This window comes from Antennarius striatus, chromosome 22 (assembly GCF_040054535.1).
Source record: "Antennarius striatus isolate MH-2024 chromosome 22, ASM4005453v1, whole genome shotgun sequence".
In the NCBI taxonomy this organism is placed as follows: domain Eukaryota; kingdom Metazoa; phylum Chordata; class Actinopteri; order Lophiiformes; family Antennariidae; genus Antennarius; species Antennarius striatus.
In genome coordinates this window covers 2579177-2597646 of record NC_090797.1, presented here as the reverse complement: position 1 = coordinate 2597646, position 18470 = coordinate 2579177, and the positions used below count along the sequence as shown (strand labels likewise).

Sequence of the window (18470 nt, the reverse complement as noted above, 5' to 3'; positions counted from 1 at the left end):
TTGCTTGATTCTGCTTTCTGACACCAGCCTCGGGAAACGGCACTTCCTGCTGCGAGTTGAGCGCAACATTGGCTTGAAAATGAATGAACGGAGCTCTGCGGGGAGTTGTGTTTAATGTCATCACTATGCAATATAAATCAACCCCGTTCTATCTGAGCGCGCACGGACAGGAAGCAGGCTTTATTTAGAGGATGGGTTCTCCCCCATGATTAAGCACAATGCACGACAATTAGCATTTAAAGGGGTTAGCGACATGCGTGTTGTCGTCAACGCGGCACAGTCTCTATTCGACTCCACTTTTGTTGCTGTTGCGTCGAGATCTTAGCAGTTTGATGTAGTTAGCATGGATCACGGGCTTGAAGTTGTGGGATTATCCTTCAGAGAGAAATAAAATAAAGGGTAAGATGTTGAGAAAATGATGAAAAACGGTGTAACGTACTGCAGGAAGGGGGCGTTTCATCTGCGCTTTAACGTAGGTAACAAGCAAAGACAGCAGACGTCAATCAGGGGAGACTAGAGCGAGTCCAACAATGGGAAAAACTCCATCTGCAATCCTTCTGTGATTGCATGTCATTGCCCTGAAATAACAAAAAAAAATACAGCTGTCCAAAAATGCCAATAAATGGTGTGATTTCTGCCTGGGTAGACCCAGCACGGTTAGCCTACGCTGCTCGCTGTAGCCGCAACGCAACCCCTGAGATTCCGTGATGGGCAGGTGGGAAGGTGAAGTGCTATCTCATATCTGATGTACGAGAATGAGACATGAGGTGCAGCGCTTGCCTTTTGTTCCGCTCCAGGCCCCCGAACCCGACTATTCCCTCTCCCCTAACCCGTACGTATGGGATACAACTTCCCTCGGATTTGCATCCAAGTCCGCGTTGACACACGGAACTATAAAATATTAAACGTGTTCGCAGCAGCCTGAATAAATCATAGTTAAGAAGGCACTTTGCCGCAAAACGCATGTGCATTCACAAGTTTGCCCACTTGCAACTCGATTCAGTTGATGTGCTTGAAACATGATCACAGGGGTAGCAACAAAATACCCGTCGCTTCACGGTGCCTCACGGGCAAAAGTGACGCCTCTTCCATGCTGTGTGGCTGGCACAAGAAATAAGAGAGCAGATTTACACTCAAACGGCATTACGAGAACGCTCCGCAATCGTATCATACTGTACCACACAAGTCTGGGCTCCTAGTCAACCTATCTCATGGGATCATGTCGCTCCTCTATAGGATGAGCAGCGCTCTCGATGGCGGGCAGGACATTTTCTTTTCTTGGCCTGCCAAGAGATGTCATTGTGCCGTCGGTATCAATTGGACCTCCGTTGTTGTCGCACATAGCGGTTTCACTGCCAACGATGGAGTGCATTACCTTCATCCCTCGCCGTGGAGAACATCAAGACCCGGCCGGCGCATGAAAGCTCGCCGGCAGGTACGTTTCATGATTTTCTCAAAGCGGAGATCGCATTCAGCCCGGGAGAGGCGTGGAATTCATGGTTCTCTCTCGCGCCACGAAAGAAAAAGGACATTTAATCTCCATCTTTTTACAGAAACGTTCGATGTCAAGTATTTCATGCATAGTCGTTGTAGCAACGACTGTGTCTTGTGTTTGAAACCCATCTTCTCGGATCGTTCTTTTTGGTGTTGCCCCAGGGACAATTGCTTCATTTGCACCAGGATCTCCAAACATTGCCCAAGTCGGTCCGTCACAGCTTAGCATCGTCCAACTCCAACCAGAATCAACAACTGTGCATTTAGCAGAATGTGGATTTTCTTCCTTAAAGGTTTCAGGTCGGTTTCTGTAGAATTTCAAGTTCGTCCTCGGCCTTGAACTCTGGAAAATGAAACCCCTCGCTGGAAGAAGATATCCTTGTACCAATTGTCTTGCACTTCTGTGCTATACGATAATATCAGCAAATACAGACATGCCCTGTTTCAAAAGGAAACAGGGTATTTCTCGAAGGGAGAAATCATGTTCGTCCAGACCGGTGGATAAGATAAAACTAAAGTTCGGTGACCCTGAATGACTTCATAATGACTTCATAATGACTTTATAATGAACCCGGGCTGTAACGAATCATCTGCGTTTCATTTATCATGTGATTTTGCACTGAAACTTTCCATTACCGCTATTCCTGTCCAGGTATCCCTTCTAAAAATAGTTAAATAAATGCTAAATTAAAAGTTAGAATATTGGAATGCATGCCACCGTGTATTTTATGTATTGGGAAACATAATAAGCACAGAAACTACACCTGAGGCTGGTTATTTCTTCAGATATTTGGTCATTACCTAAAGAAGCAGATAAATTGGAATTCATGGAGCGCCGCCATCAGTTGGCTTCTTAGAATTATTACAATTCATCAAGACAGGAACATGAAAGTCTGCACTAAATGTCATTGCAACTCATCCAATTGCTTTCAAGATATTACAGCCTAGACTAAAGAGGTGGATGGATCAACGGTGAGAGCAATATGTCACGGGCATCGCTCACCACAAAAAAAAAAGAAAAAGAAGAGGAAAAATCTGATTTGCTTGTACTCTTTCAAGTGACATTTCCCTATTCCTTCTGTCTGATAAAGACACACGGCTTCATCTGCATTTCCTCGCATGACAATTCTCCAGAGCCTCTGAGAAAAGCTTATAGAGCATTTGGGGAGGTGGAAAAAAGAAAATCAAAGCGTTAGATCATTACTGTGCTAATCTCCTTGCCATTTAGACCAAAATTGATTACCATAGGAAGGACCCCCGGCATCAAGGCCTTCTCAACCCAGTCTCATTGTTCAGAGCCCATGGCCTTATTCAATAAGAGCTAAAGGCCAGGCTGGTGTTTATAAGGGAGGTAATTAACTTAGTGTCTTGCCATGCTAAGTAGCATCCCCTCCAAAATCAATCCGGTCACTCCGGGATTAATAAAGTATCTATCTATCCATCCATCTGCCTCCGCGTCTGACTGAGCAGAGGAAGTGGTAGCGGGTGGTATTTTACATCATTTCAATGACAAATAGTTGAAATCTTTCTTGAGTTGCAAGTCTTTTCTAATAAATGCAAATCCCGACCAGATTTATAATCAGATGAAGCCCAAATTGGGGTTTTTTGTAAAGGGTTATAGACCCACAAGAGAAAAGAAGGAAAGACCCAAGAGTGCCGGAAGGTCCTTCGATCTTACCGGGGCTGCTGGGTGTACGGTAAATATGTCCCGCTTGGTGGGAATCAGTGTAAACGGCAGCTAGCAGCTGGTGCTTAGCGGGGTCCTGCTGGCTCCAGCCCACAGCCACCCCCGGCTCACTGATGAAGACAGATGGATTGGGCCACAGGCCCGACGCAGGAAACGCACCCCCGAGCCGGCAGATTAGAGCCAAGCCTCCGACGAAGCGCCGGGGGAGGGAGAGAGAGAGAGAGGCGGGGAGAAACTAACATTCAGCACGGCAGGCGTGACTTCATGTGAACTTTTGAACCAGGAGATGATGGTGAATGTGCGCCTGAATTATGGAACGGGTACATCACGGCCTCACGTGCACGTAATAGCATCCTTGTATGTTGTGTTTGATGAGGTACCAGAATATCCAGGTTGCACGCGGCGATAGAGATGTTTATATTTGGATGAAATGGCAGACGATTGGCCGTGAAAACCGCAATTTACAGCAAGGGCTATTATATGTTCCATGCAGACCTGCTGTGTTATAGAAGGCATCTTATTCCGCATATAAAATAAACCTGGTCAGGTGCCAGTTTGATGAGATCATTCTCTCTTTTTTTTTTAGTGGGGGTGGGGGTGGTGGTGAGGAGCCACGCATTGAGGGAAATTAGCTCTGCTTCATGTTGAGCCGGAATCTCTTTTGTGAGATAACCTCATGTAAATTTGTGTTTGTGGTTGGTTTCTTATTTTGTTGCACTCCGGCAGCCCACGCTGGCTCGTTATTTTTAAGTGCGAGTTTAATGCTAGTTAGCGCCGACTTCATCGCAACCTCCAAAAAAAGAAAAAACACTTTGCACTTCCTCTGTCGGAAAATGTTTAAACGCCACCGCCATCAATTTGGGGGACTCATTAAAATGTCGCACACAGCTGTGCGAAATCATACAAGGAGGTCAGCTGGTGGAATGAATCACTTTACAGAGCTCTTGTGGAGAACTGGCGCTAATGGCGGGGTTTTTATTTGCACAGGAGCACGGTTGTACAGTAGTGTTCCTAAAATGGGCAGGGCTAAGGTGACTGACCGCCAAAACCGGCTATAAATACACCATCCCAAACAAGACACAAGGCCAAAACCAATTCCGACAAAATGAAGTGACTAAGTCAGTCTTAGCTTGAGCGCTACGCTAGCCCTGGGAGGACTTTATTGATCGGAGAAACCCCCCAACGCGGTGTGTTACAGTTGGCTCAGGCTCGTCTCTCATTGACTTAGCGTGATGAGGACGTAATTAAGACCGTGGCGCTTTAACAGATGGCGGCGGCGCCACAGCAGACAGAGGGAAGAGTAGTCGGCGTGCTAGAGCACCAGCGGACGGCTGTTCTGGAAGCTAGCGGCGCCTGCAGACGTTTGCCGGAACGGAATGACATTGATGTCAAAAACGTTTTGAGAATAAAAAGCACGAAGACGCGAGGCAAACGCGTCGTGCGGCGGCTTTTCTTTGTTTGACTGCGACTGTGCTTCCACGGGATAAAGACACGTCTCCTAACAATACGCATCCAAACAATGGTGGAGTCGGAGATTTAATAAAACAAGGATAAAAAGTGGATTAGCATTCATTGAAAGTTCTGGAACTTTATTGAGCGAGCGACACGGGCAAGGTTTGGTACATTGCATTTGCTCCTATTTTCCCCCCATTCAAACCCAGCTTTCATCCTCACTGTCATTTGTTTAGTTTTGCCTCATCCAAATAGGATAAAAAGTTAATATAGGAGAGCGACCTCGGGGGAGCAGATGAGAAAACAGTAGTCACGATTCAAGCCGCATGCAATTTGATGACATGACCGGAAAAATCAATAGGAATTCATTGTGAGAAACCCCCTCAGAGCTTCACTTCCAGAACAAAAGGAACAATTCTCTGCTTTCTAACTGAGGCGGTAATAGCCCCGTAAAGCCATTCTCCCGCAGCAATCAAACCATGCGTGTTCAGGCAGCGCATTATCCTTCCTGCGGTTCATCCCCAAACACTCCCCATCCACCCCACAGCCTCGAGTTGTCCCTTCATCATATGCCTAGACGCCAAATTCTGACAGTATTTTGTTTTGAAACACGATTCACAGTTTGATGGGGAGGTGAAAACAAGTGAAACCAACCAAAAAAAGGAGTTTTTCTACTGGTCTTTTTTTTTTTTTTTGGCGCCCGGTGAGCAGCGTGTGATGAACAGAAAAGCCATCACCACTTTTTTGAATTTTGTTTGTAGCCTCCTGCTAAAGCTCAGATATCAGGGTCTGACTATCCTTTTTGGATGATGGTGCACATATATAACAAATAATCTTGAGCAACGACCTGCATCCCCGGCAGAAAAGATGCATTTTAGTTCCATCCAGTGATACATTCAGTGGTTCCTGCAAAATAGAATCTGAAATATAACCCCTTTAAACCATGATGCCACTCTTGCTCACTTTTCCGACATCCTTTTCATGCAACTTCTAAAATTATTTTGTATTCCCTCGTGGTGCCGGCGCTTTATCTTTCCTGGCTGAATGCTGATCATCTCAGTTTTTACTTCTCGTCATTGTTCTCTTACTCAAGCATGGATGGATTTCACCATATAAGTATTACAGAAAAGTTTTCCTCCCAGTGGTTTCTCTGTTTGAGGTCTGGGAAGTTCAGCGGATTCAGCTATAGCATTAATAATGACTCGTTCCTTAGAGATTTGATGAAAATTTCATGCAGCAAAAACAAAAAAAATCAACCAGTCAAACCTCCCATTTGCTCTCCAGCAATTTCTGGGTCCACCCTGTACCCAAAAATCCTCCAATAAGAGGCAACCATAAGGCCTCCTAACCAGACTCCCAGGTGTCCGAGTTCCTCACTCAATCTCAGATTAATCAAATATGTTTAACTAATACCAAAGGAAATTCTAGATTCTACCTCCATCCCATCATAGTGCGTCTCCACATTTTAATCTTGCAGTTGCGTCTAAAATCCAGCTGGAGCAACTCTCTTTTAATCTCCCAGAATTGTATTCAAAGGAAAATAGTCGACTTTATCCCTCCCTGTCCCGAAGCGACCCCTTGTCCTGGCTTTTTAACCCGGCGGAAAACCCATCCAGCGACAAGACTTCAAAAATGTCACCCGACCTCATGTTTATTCATGTGTGTAGGAGAAACAGGAAAGGCCTCTGCACATTCAACCAGGCAGAACTAAGGCAATCTCCCACGAGAGCAAAGACGGACAGAGTCTAAAATTTAATTTAATATACACCCCACTGAGGACGGGCTCGGCTGACAGCGAGAGGTTAGATAAGGACAGAGGAGTACCTTTAATCACGTCTGGAACGGCGCAAGTTTGGAAGCGGCTGCCCTTCGGTCCCGCCGTGCAGACGAACCCGACCACGGGGGCCGCCGTGGAAGTCAGCAGGCGGGAATCGGTGGGGAAGAAAGGGGGTCACCATTGCTGACCTCTGAAGGACGACTCACTAGAAACGATGGGGGGACGGGATGATGAGGTCTCAAGGGGTCCAACCGGTCCTGTACAGCAAGGAAAGTAAAATTTAACCAATGGAATGTTGGGTAATGTTTTGCATATTTTACACAATCGCAAAATTAGAAGCAAACAACTGATAAAGAATCCTTTCAAGAATAATCTTAACCCTTTAACTTGAAGAATAAATCTGCTAACAGAAAATTAAACTTTACAATCATATGCGCAGAATAAATAATAACTATAAAGGCCACTAGGGGGCGATGATGCATCCGTTAGAAACATTGTTCGTTCATCTTTCAAAATGAAGCAGAACAGAAATTCTTTCTGTCTTTGATATAAAAAAAAACTCAGAAAAGGAGATCCTGACTATTTTATGGTTGTTGTGTTTTTTTGGTGTTGTTTTTTTTTTTTTGTGGATACATTATTTATCGTCTTACTTTGTTTCTTCTGTTTCTCCTCAAAACTAATTTTCTCTGTGGATTTATAAAAGGTGTCACTTCTGTTAAAACTGAATTATTCACCACCACGGACTCCTTTTTTCTTTTCTTTTTTTTTTTTAGCAATCCATTTACTGCTCAGTCAAATTAAATTTGCCGTAGAAAAAGTATGATAAGAAGTGAATGCTTTAAACAGTGAAGTCATTTCCCTTCGCATTGTTAGTACAAAGTCGGAACTCTGTGCTACACCTCCCTGAGGTGGTTGTAGAAAAATAAGTTCACAAATCTGCATCATGTAGTCAACACCCTCATTTCCACCATACAAACTGCAACTTCCTCCCTTTTTGAGTTGAGGCCTCAATGGAGGACGGGAAGTCCGAGAACTTACACTTGAAAAAAAAACAAGCATTTGAAGTCGTCAGGTGAAAATCCTCCGTAAGCTGCTGAACATAACAGGAGTGGAGCAAAAAAAACACAAAAAAAAGGATAAAACACGGCATTTATTCCATGCAAAGTTTCCCTTTGAAACTTCTCTTCAGTGTGTTTCAGAGATTGAGGTTTCTTCTGCTCCCTGCAGAGCTGCTCCAGCTTCTTCTTCCTCCTCTCCCTGGGGAGATTTGCAGAGTGAGACAAACACCTTGGAGTTTCTCGGCGGCTGTGTGTTCTCCAAAAAATTTGCCCCAGGCAAATTCAAATTAATACCTAGCAATGCCTCTCCCTTGATAATTACGTATCATCACCCGCGAACGCCGTAAACGAAGTAGGCCCTCGTTTTGGATATAATGAATGCTGCCGCTTTTACAAAAGTGCTGAACATTCCTACAATTACAGGGGAACGGCGAGGGTTCATAATATTTACATGTTATTACAGAATCTGTGCCTCCCGGATACAGGTTCCCATTGTTGCTTGGAAACCGTCGCTGGGATCAGTCTGGGATCAGCTTAGAGCTCTCCTGTCCTTTAACCAGGATGCTCTTTTGTCAGCAGCTACAGCCCAAGCAGAATGCAGCTCTTGTCTCAATAATGGGCAGACCGACAAGCCTGTCGGGGTCGGTAACGGACGACAATCCTCCCCAAGGATGGAACTGAATGCCGGAGGCCCGTCTCTCCTGGTTGCCCTCTGTTGCGAGGAGACTCTGCGATTAGTCGGCCCATTCATCCTCGCCGTGATAATTTGCTGTCAAATTACAGCCAGACACCAACAATTATGATGAATGCTGACAGGTGAGATGTGCTCGTCCTCGCAATCAACCACCAACGCGCCGAGAATGTTCACAGGGGGCGATGAGCAGTTTTTTGTCGCGTTTGTATGCAAAAATGACCTGCATTTCAATTTAAAAAAAAAAATGCAAGCATGCAAACGTCGGGATTTTCTTCTCTTCATTGCAAACGTATATACGCGTGTTCCAGACATGTTATCAGGCTGTTGCAGATTGTAAAGAGAAAAGCATGGTTTGCGTCTCATTTGAATGCAGATGTGTAGGAGAGGATGATTGGGGACGGGGGGACTTCCTGCACGGCGTCTAAACCTGCAGAATCACATCGACATGAGCAATGGAGGTTTAATCCCATGAAGGATTCGCTTCCGCGACTTCCCGACGAGCAGATTGTCGACAGCTGTTGATCTACCAGGTTTGTTGTCGTTCATCCTCAAGAGAAAAAATGTTCCGACGCCCACGATTCTGTATCTGAGAAAGCACATGAAAGCGATTCAAATCTGATTTGAGGAGATCTGATTTGTTTGCTTTCACACAGGCTGGGACAGAAATCTGATTAGTGCCACAATTAAGGCAAAAAAAGAGAAAGAAGTACAGATTAACTGAAACCAATTACACATCAAGCAAAAAAAAACAACACACATTTGAAAGCATTGCAAAGATGATCCAACGTGTAGTTTTCCCATCCTGACAAAGCTTCATCGTGTTAAAAGGAGATGACCAATGATGTAATGTCCAATCAGAAGAGAGAGGAAAAACAAGAATATAAGTGATCTTACTTCCGCCGTGGGTCAAACTTGTTGGATTGTTCCAAAAAAATCCAAAGAGAAATGTCTTGAGGAATCACCTGGTTCTTCTGGTGCCACTTCCTTAAAGTACTTCCTTCTTCCTTTCAGAACAGGAAGTGTGTTTATCCTGTGGGAGGATTACTTTTTTCAACTTTTTTTTAAAATTAAAGTTAAAAACTAAATTAATTTTTTTTTTTTTAATTTAAAATTTATTTATTTATTTTTTAATAATTAAGTGACCAACACTTTGAAACATGTCAGAGAGTCCAATCTGTAGTACATAGGGCAGTTTATTGAACTTGCAAATGTGTTAGACGTCATCATGTATGACCTTAATTTTTCTACACTCACAAAACAATTAAAGTTTGAACATTTATAATAATTTTGCTGCTTCAACATTACATTCAAAGCTGTAAATCGTTATAGCTACATTTTTTTGTTAAAAACACAGTATTTACATTAATTGCAATACACAGATTTCATATCGGCATACTTACATCAATCTCATTGTATAATTTACAGGTTCTCAAGTACTGATTAATGTGAATATTTAATCTCAAAAAATTCACAAACAAATCCATCAGTAAATTAGCCATACAAAAAATGAAACGTACAAACGATGCTAAAGCTAATTTCCCCCAACCCCCCAAAAAATGTGGCACGGATTATTTTTAAGATTGAAAATCTTATGTTGAATTTCCTCTACTTTAAAAAACGCTGAATCTGAATTGTACAGATAATAGAAGTGACCTTCTACGTATTTCTTCAGTGTCAGTCCTGGTGTAAAGTTACTGCTTCGTCAAGAGTTTGTAATAATAGTACGGTTCGTAAACGAGTGTAAAGTTTTTGTGCTTGTTTTGCGTCGCCTTGAATCGGTGGAGTTTGATTGGGTTTAAAACTTCTTTATGTAAAATGTCTTCCCAGCAGACCATTTCTACTCTTTTTAATTCTGGGTTAAAGAGAATAAAATTTCTTCTATAATCTCCTTTGGCACAACACTTAGCGACGCCCACCTAAAGATCGTTGTATCATGCAGGAGGCAAACGCTGGGGCGTCTAGTGGCACCGGCGTTTGGCAACACATTTGGTCCAGGATTAATGATTGCGTGAGTTTTTGGTAAGTGAAGAGTAGGAGGATCATTTGTTAAAGTTGTATCCTCCCATTCAGAACCGGATTACCATGTAAAGTTAAAAAAAAAACCCAGAGCCGCTGTGCCGAGGTAACCTTCACCCAAAAATGTTTGAAATCACTGCATAAAAAAATCACAATCACCTTGTTAGAATTTGAAATGATGGCGAGATAAAAAATGCAGCTATCACAGCGTTTGTTTTCACTCAGTTGTACAATATTGTCAGCATCTCTTCAATGCTTTTTGTGCCAGTGGATATGACTATGAAACACAGTCTTCTCTACTACATAACGGGCCTCTAGCACCTTTCCAGCCACACAGTTATACAAATGTACACAACTGTTTTTAAATAAACGTGCAAGACTCAGGGGGATAAAAGACTCTCTTTCCAATACTTAAGGCAAAAACAATTCTCCTATATAGCAATATACAAATATTCCAGGTTATGACATCTATCAAAAACTGTGTTTATCTGAATAGTTCTGGTAAACTTATGGTGAACGGCTGTATGTGCTAGAGATAAAGGTGCAGAAAAGTCAAAGTCAATGCCCTCGAGCAAATACAAAAAGAACATTTCCATTGACGGTTTCTAGTTGTTTTTTGTTTGTTTTTTTGACTGCCTGTTAATCTATAGACTTGTGTCTTTTATTGGAGTGTAGTTCAGGAATGCCAAACTGAACGTCACCAAGGAAAAAAAAAAAAGGAGTGCCCAGTAGAAAAGTGCAAAATACGCCAGTGTGTTTCTTCAAGCTCCAGTCCTGCCCCTGCCCCCCCCCCCCCCCCAAGCAGCACCTATAGCTGGGACACCTTCCTGGGCAGAGGTCTCGGTCTAGGGACCCGAGGGTCGGATGTCCCTTCCAGCTTCATGCTGCCTGTGCGGAGCTGGTGAGGCTTGGGGGGCAACGCCGGAGGGTCCGTCTGCGGGGGGATGGAGAGGCTGTGGGGCAGCGGGACGGGCCGGCGGGGGTTGTTCCTCTCGTAAACGCTGTAAGGTGGCGGCGTTTTGTTCTCCCTGCGGATCGGTTCGTCCGAGCTGCTGGAGATGGAGTTGGGCAGGGTGGCGGGGGGCGGCATCGGGTAGGGCGGGTGGTCGCTGGCAGGGAGCTCAGTGCCCGAGGCTTCCGACACGCTGCAGCGGCTGAGGGAGGAGATGCCGCTGCTGTAGCTGCCGGAGAGGACGGGAGAGTTGGAGACCAGGCTGGTGGACTGGCACTCGGTGGGCGAAGGGGTGAAGGGTGGCACTGTGGTCTGGAGGTAGATAAAAGACGGGAGAAAATGATGATTGCAGGAAGATTAAATATAGTATCAATCAAAATTTTGACTCCCTGACTATGCCTCTAGAGTCTGGACTCGTATTGGTGACATTATCTGGTACCTTTTGGAGATACAACACCTTCTGGCTACCCTGGATCTTAGCATTGAGCTCTATCCACAAAGATACTTGGCAACACCTCAAAATTTGGTTCTGGCAAAGAACTTCCAGAACCAACAAACTAACAGCATCAAACAACTTTCTATAAACCAATTTTACCAATCTAAAAAAGCATTTCCTACAACTTTGGAGTAATTTCAGGACCTGCTGGGCGGTGGGAACCGGTCATCCAACCACATCCTGCAGTTAAATTGGTTTCTTTATTTATTTATTTTTTGTATTATGGTGAATTCCAGAGTTTAAATAAAGTGAGCCGGTTATGGTAATCACATATCTATTGTGTTCACGGTCTATTCTGCCCTCACCAATGCGTTTGCTGACGCAGCCATTCAGCGGCCTCGGGGTTTTCCACTCTATCAACTGGCCCTTGTGCACCCAGACGAAAAAAAAAAACCACAATATGTCGCATTTCCCTCCATAAAAATCTGATCACTCAACAAAATGTTTCCCTTAGCAATTACACCATGCTGCCATTACATCTGCTAGAATTTAATTGGATCTAGTGGAGTATACAATTGATCAGTAAAGTTGTATCGTTCATATTTCGGGAGGTAAGCAGAAAACGGCTATCCGTTGGACACAGTCGGCCGGAGAAACCGTTTCAAGGATGACAGGAATCTGAATATTTAACACAGTGATGACAAGAAGCTTAAACTCCACAGAGAAGCTTCTACTATATGTTATTTCTACCTCTAGAGATGAGTAAGTGCAGCCCTGTCAGACTGACGCCACGTGATTTCTGCTGGTTCACGACTGTCCTGGGGTTTTTGGCCCGTTAATAGACCCCTAGCTGCACTGACTGATGTGTGCTCCGGCTCCAGGATAATGGGGCCCGCTAGACCTCCGTGGAGCAGCAGTCTCCGGCTGTGCCGTGATGGGCAGCTCGGTACTTTCGCACCAGGCCATCTTCTATTGCCAAGGCCTCGCAAACACACACAAACGTGGCAAAAAAATGCACACACAGACTCTGATTGACGGAGCACACTGAGCGCCAAGATGTCACTCACACTTTCCAGAGCCGGTGTGTCTCTTGAGAGTTCTCTCTCTTGCTCTCGGTAGTTGTCACATATAAGACGACATTATACCTGCAATAAAGCCGGGAGCTTAGCACCCCTGCTCGTGACAAGCACACCGAAAGATAACAAGCCAGCAGGAGACGAGCTTCGGTTCGGTTTGTGAACAACTTTCTACCCTCATTAAAAGCTCATACTGTCCGTAGCTTACTTTTGTTGACCTGCTCCTACTATCTGGGCTGATTTACAATACGTAAGAGCCAATAGACAAAGAAAGGGTAATCAGTTTAGCTGTAGATAAATATGGAGAGACTGAAGGATGGGAAACTAAATCAAAACCTAACAAAAGCACCACAGTCAAAAATGAATCCACTACATGCAGCGAAATCAAATACATCCTTCTGTTTCTGCGTGTTTTCCAGGTGACATGTTCCCAGAGGTTGGATTAAACACAGTGGACACCAGTTGGCATCTACCAGGTGCACATTTAGCCAAATGTGACAAATGCCCTCCAGCCACTCCTGTTTTGGGTCCTCTCTGGGACATCCGTGTCATAAAAACTACAAAATCAGCAGCGCTGGAGCAGTTAGCAGCTTCAGTGAGCAGTAATACAAAGCTCCCAGACCTGGCGTCGACACAGAGTAGGATAAAGACCCCGGAGCTGGCCGGTAAGACGCCAACAGTGGCGGATAAAGGCCCCCCGAGGCTTTTGCTAAGCAAGGTCGGGCTGTCTCAGGGAAAAGAAAGAAAATCTGAAAGAAAAAGCCTCAAAGTGACAGGAACAGAACCAACCTTTTGTGGCGATCTGGACGTGGAGACGGGGGACTGTGACCTCATGCTTTTAGCGGAGCCTGCTGACAACCAGATGAGAAAGAAGAGGGAGAACATTCAAATTAGCGGACCGTCTCCTTCCATTCGCCTCAAACACACACTGAACTGAGGAGGCCACTGGCTTATAGAGTTAATGAGTCAAACAGTCGCTGATGTTTTGCAGGTCCTTGAGGCCGCCTTAAGCTGTTTCCACATCCAACAGCTGCTATCGCTTTATGCAATGAGGACAGGAAAAATGAGGGCGGGAAAAACCATCCATCTGCTCCTTACGCTGCCGGGCAGCACAATAGATCAGAAACCACTGGGGAATAAGTCAAGTCTGCCGCATCTGTAAATACTGTTCGTAAACAAGTAAAAAAACCATGAATGGATGGAGGAGAAAACAGTTTCGAGATGTAACGGCATGCATATCTCAGGGGGATAGCGCAGGTATTGAAAGTAATTTCAATCGGGACCTACTTCGGGCCAACTCTTGTTCGAAGCTGTACAAACATACCTGAAAAATATCAGCATTTCACACCAGTTAGTGACAGACAAGCCGCTGTGCTGTGTGTGAAAGACGGCGACTTGGGAGATGGTTAGAGAGACGCAGATTGGAAAATATCAGCATCGGAAGAGTCGGAGCGCCAGGTGTTACAAGTCAGAGCGGAAGATTAGTACTATTCGTCATCAGCGAAGCTCGACGTCAGCGGCCGGTTTACCTGAGTACTGTGGCCTTGGGGGTATGGGAGGGCATAGCATTTTGCCGACAGAGTCAGAGAAAGAAGGTAAGCCCTCTTTGACACTGTCGAGACTCCAGCTACTGGGTGTGGCTCTCACTTGTAAACAGAAACATGACAAGTCACTCAGCAGCCAATGGGATTGCAGAAACACGGATAGCATGGCAAAATTACATGGATGTAGGACAACAGGAAATCAAGATGGCTCTTTATCATTATATATAATAATACATTGGACTCTGATTTAGCAGTAGCTTTGGCATTGCCCGTTTTCATCTTCCCTCGTCTGTTTTCTTTTATAATCCCGTCCTGTTTCTTGTCAGGTTTTATTTTCCTTTTTCACCTTTGCAGAACGCAGATGATTTTAAAGCATAAATGTTTTTATTGCTCTCCTTCCCACAAACAGAAACACTCGCTAACATCACCCACAGGAAAACGACATTGAGGTCAAGCGGTTGCTCACACCTCCGTGGGCGGCGGAGGAGGGCTTTTTAAACTAATTAGGAGCATGCGGCATCAGACGCATGCAGGTCACTGACTTCGCATTAAAAAAAAAATAATGAGTTCATATTTTCATTTGTCTGCTGGATTTTTGTGTTAAAAAAAAAATTACAACGCGTTTCATCATAGTTTTCAAAGCAGTTTTGTTTTTTCTCCCGTGTTGTTTTTTGGAGATGAACAGAAAAATAAGAGAAATAATTATGCCGAGAGATGTCACACTTGCACATTTGGCGTGAAAACAGACAGCATGATAGCATACAAATGCGCTTTACTGACAGACTTTGTTCTTAACTCGCATGTATTACTGTGGATAAGCCACACCCCCTCCACAAGAGTCAAAGATGCTAAAAACGATGCTAAAAATCCAAATGTAAACGTAATTCCTTTCTTTTATTCGATTTTAAATGTAGTTTTGAAAGTTTAAATCTATATTTATGAAGTCATCATTTCACGTCTGTTATAAATAAAGTTCCAGTCGTCTGAACGACGGTATTTATCACCTGGAGTTATGATTTCACATTCCAGACGGATGATGTAATGACACTGCTTTCACGCCATCACAACTTTTGTGTAAGCTTTGGCGCCTATCCTTCATTGTTGTGCGCATAAAGGTGTCATCTCACCATATTGCCGCGTCTCATCTAACCTGTCGCCGCGTGATTTACGGATTCGGCTGGCGTCGGAGGGAAAGGTGAGGGTTTGCGTGGGGAGTCACGAGGAAGCCTTTATTTTTAAACGTGTCTTCATTTGCATCCTTTTTTTGTCTTCTTCTTCCCTGGTGGCTGAAGGTGACAAATCTGTTTGGTTTTGCAGAAGTTCAGAAAAAAAAGAGAAAAAAGCAATCCAACTCAATTTTTTTGGTGTTTTTATTACACGTCACCTTTGAGGCTGAATTCGGGGGGAAACGTTCAAGAAATATGCATCTCGCCCAGACGATGAGCAAACAGGAGGAGGCGCTAAAACATATGCATTCATACATATGGATGTGGGCGGCGTCCGGCAGACGTATTACCTGCCGCTTCAATATCCTTCCAGGATGAAGGAGGACGAAACGAGTCTGGTTAGGAGCCGGACGCAAACTGAGGCTGGCATGTGTGTGTGTGTGTGTGTTTTGGAATGTGTGTGTATCTATTTGGAGGAGTTCCCTGAAGCAGCTGTGTGAAAACTGATGCCTGCAGTCACACACACACACACACACACATATACACACACACACGAGGACAGACGACCGCCACCGCAGGCGGGTTCGGCATCGATCGCACGCTGAGGTGTGTCGAATAAACGCTCTTTTTAAACACAAGGCAGCGTACCAAATAATAAACATGTTAAAGAAAAAACCTCGGATGAGGTTTTATAGAACTTTATTGTCCTCGTCCCGCCAGGGAGGGAATCCCCGCGGCGTTCCGTACGAGAAGGAGAAGGATGCTTAACGTTTATACCTTTGTCTGGCGCCGACAGGTTGGGGTCGCTCCTCGGTAAAGTGGCGTCGCCGATCTGATGAGGAGGAACTCTCTGCATGAAGAAGAAAAAGAAGAAGAAGTTACTGCATGAAACAGATAAATCAGGCGTAACACATCGAGGAATAATCGGATTTAGCACAACGCACACAAATTTGGAGGTGTGAAAACCTTTATCCCTCCACAGACAGAAGACGGAGAGCTGAATCACGTTTTTATGTGCGGGTGGATATTTATGGAGGTGATCACCCTCCATCTGTAAAAATATATGTTTAAAAAAAAAAAGATAGCTTCTCCTTTCCCCCCCTTAAGTGATCGAAACGTCTAATAATCAATAATCCATTAGCGGCTAATAGCAAAGCCTCTTAAAACTGATGCAATGCAAATGGTGCCAGACAGGAAAAAAAAAAAAGTCGATCGCGCCAGAAGCATCGGCGGAGAGACAAAGGAAACATTATTTTTCTGTTAAACGCAGCGTCTGTGATTGAACGACCTTGAGCTACGAGGAAGACGCCGCGCTAGTTCCTGTTAGCTCCTGTTAGCCTATTTTAACGGTTATGCGTGTGCGATTCGCGGCTAAAGGTCGAACTGGACCCCACGACCCTGACATGGAATGACATTTTTATTTGAGCTGGGGAAATAGATTCGTGGGTCATTGTGCATTTGTGTATATGTGTGTGTGTGTGTGTGTGTGTGTGTGTGTGTGTGTGTGTGTGTGTGTGTGTGTTAACCTGCGCTGGGTCCAGAGGGTTGGGGAAGATGGCGCTGACCGGTCGCTCTCGTGGAGACAGACATGTGTTTTCTCTGGAATGCTTGTGTTTCTCTGCCATCTGGGGTGAACCTGGAACGGATGATGTCATATATTAGAACAGCAACACACACACACACACATACACACACACACACACACACACACACACACACACACACACACACACACACACACTGGCACTATTTTCTCAGCGGATCTGGATCCATTAGTGGATGTGGAACCATTTGGAAGCCAATCACAGGGGTGTGAGGCGGCGTCCAGATAACACACCAGTAATAATTCTCCTCTGCTTTTATTGGTCGACAGAGGCCGTTTTTATAAGGGTGGGGGGGGCACCGTTTGCAGCTCACCAGAGGGGAGTGTGTGCGCCGCCGTAAACGTCTCCATATATTCTCCGTTTTTACGACGTTTGAGCGCAGCCAGAGGGAGCGCTTGACAGTCGCACCCCAGCGTCCAGGAGGTTTGACCCCACCCAGGAAGGAAAGCGGCGTATTTTTCATCTCTGCTCAACTGTATTTTTTTTTTTTTTTTTTTAACCTCACCTCCTCCCCCAGCGTCTTAAACATCGAGCAGCGCTAACCTCGCCGAACGGGAACATTGTAGAACCGAAAAAGTCATCAACTTGACCTTTGACCCATTGTTCACCCGAGCAGCAGCACTCACCTCTGGCACTGGAGGGGGCGGAGCTTGTCACGTTCGGCGAGGCGGAATGGTTGGAGCTGAGGCTCGAGGTAGATGGACTGGGCTGGAGGCGGGACGACAAGAAAGACAAACGTCATAGGAATACGAACACCCCCCCCCGTTTCATCCGTCCAGGGGTACGTTCCACCTTTAAAACATTAAATGTTAAATCTGCACACACACACAAAAACAACAAAAGAACAACAAACATCTCTCTGCGGTTTAACTCGAGGTTATCTGCTGAACTTTTCTTGGCCAGAAGCGGCGACTTTGTGGAGTCGGAGCCTGTTGCCTAGCAACCCCACAGCGATGACAGCGCTGAGCGAAAATGGCTGCTGCCGCCGCTGCTGCTGCTGCTGCTGCTGCAGAGATGAGACGTTCCATCTTATCGTCAGACTCGATAAGCGTGTTCCCAACGCGCCCGGGCCGTGTCGGGAGGTTATCGTTTCATTTATTACCGAGTCCGACGGAAAAAAATAACATGAAATCATAAAAGTAATGCGGGGAATAAAATAACAGTTTCAGCCCAATCGGTTGTGGTCTCAAGGTCAACAAGCGTGAAATAGTCGCTGAACGGTAAATAAAAGGTTACTGCGATTCTTGTTAATCGCACATCTATAAAAAAATTTTAAAAAATAAAAAAAGATTTTCAAAATAAAAGCAATCATAACATCGTGCTTGAACTGTTCACGGAGAAAGTTTCCCGTTTGTGTCAGTTTATGTTTTATTGCCCTGGAAATCCTCATCGGAGACGAATCCCACGCCCACTCGTACGAGGTTCAAGCTGTAACCATGGGAACAGCAAATATAAAAACACAAAAACGCTAAAAGCTCACAAGCGGCCCAAAAAAGAAGCAGCAGCTTCAGCGA

The 18470-nt window shown here is 44.8% G+C and overlaps 1 protein-coding gene across 4 annotated transcripts in view; it reads right to left on the bottom strand.

The window, feature by feature from the left end:
* Positions 1-9335: 9335 nt before the first annotated feature.
* dock4b (dedicator of cytokinesis 4b) overlaps positions 9336-18470 on the bottom strand; it is a 70736-nt gene continuing 61601 nt past the window's right edge. Inside the window, exons 47-52 of one of the 4 annotated variants that reach the window (XM_068306503.1) lie at positions 17583-17664; positions 16879-16988; positions 16130-16202; positions 14172-14288; positions 13432-13493; positions 9336-11442 (exon numbers count right to left, since the gene is read on the bottom strand). In XM_068306503.1, coding sequence (XP_068162604.1) covers positions 10987-11442; positions 13432-13493; positions 14172-14288; positions 16130-16202; positions 16879-16988; positions 17583-17664 — 900 coding nt within the window. In that variant the 3' untranslated portion in view covers positions 9336-10986. The remainder of the gene's footprint in view (positions 11443-13431; positions 13494-14171; positions 14289-16129; positions 16203-16878; positions 16989-17582; positions 17665-18470) is intronic. The other 3 variants (XM_068306504.1, XM_068306505.1, XM_068306506.1) reach the window with 3 other exon arrangements.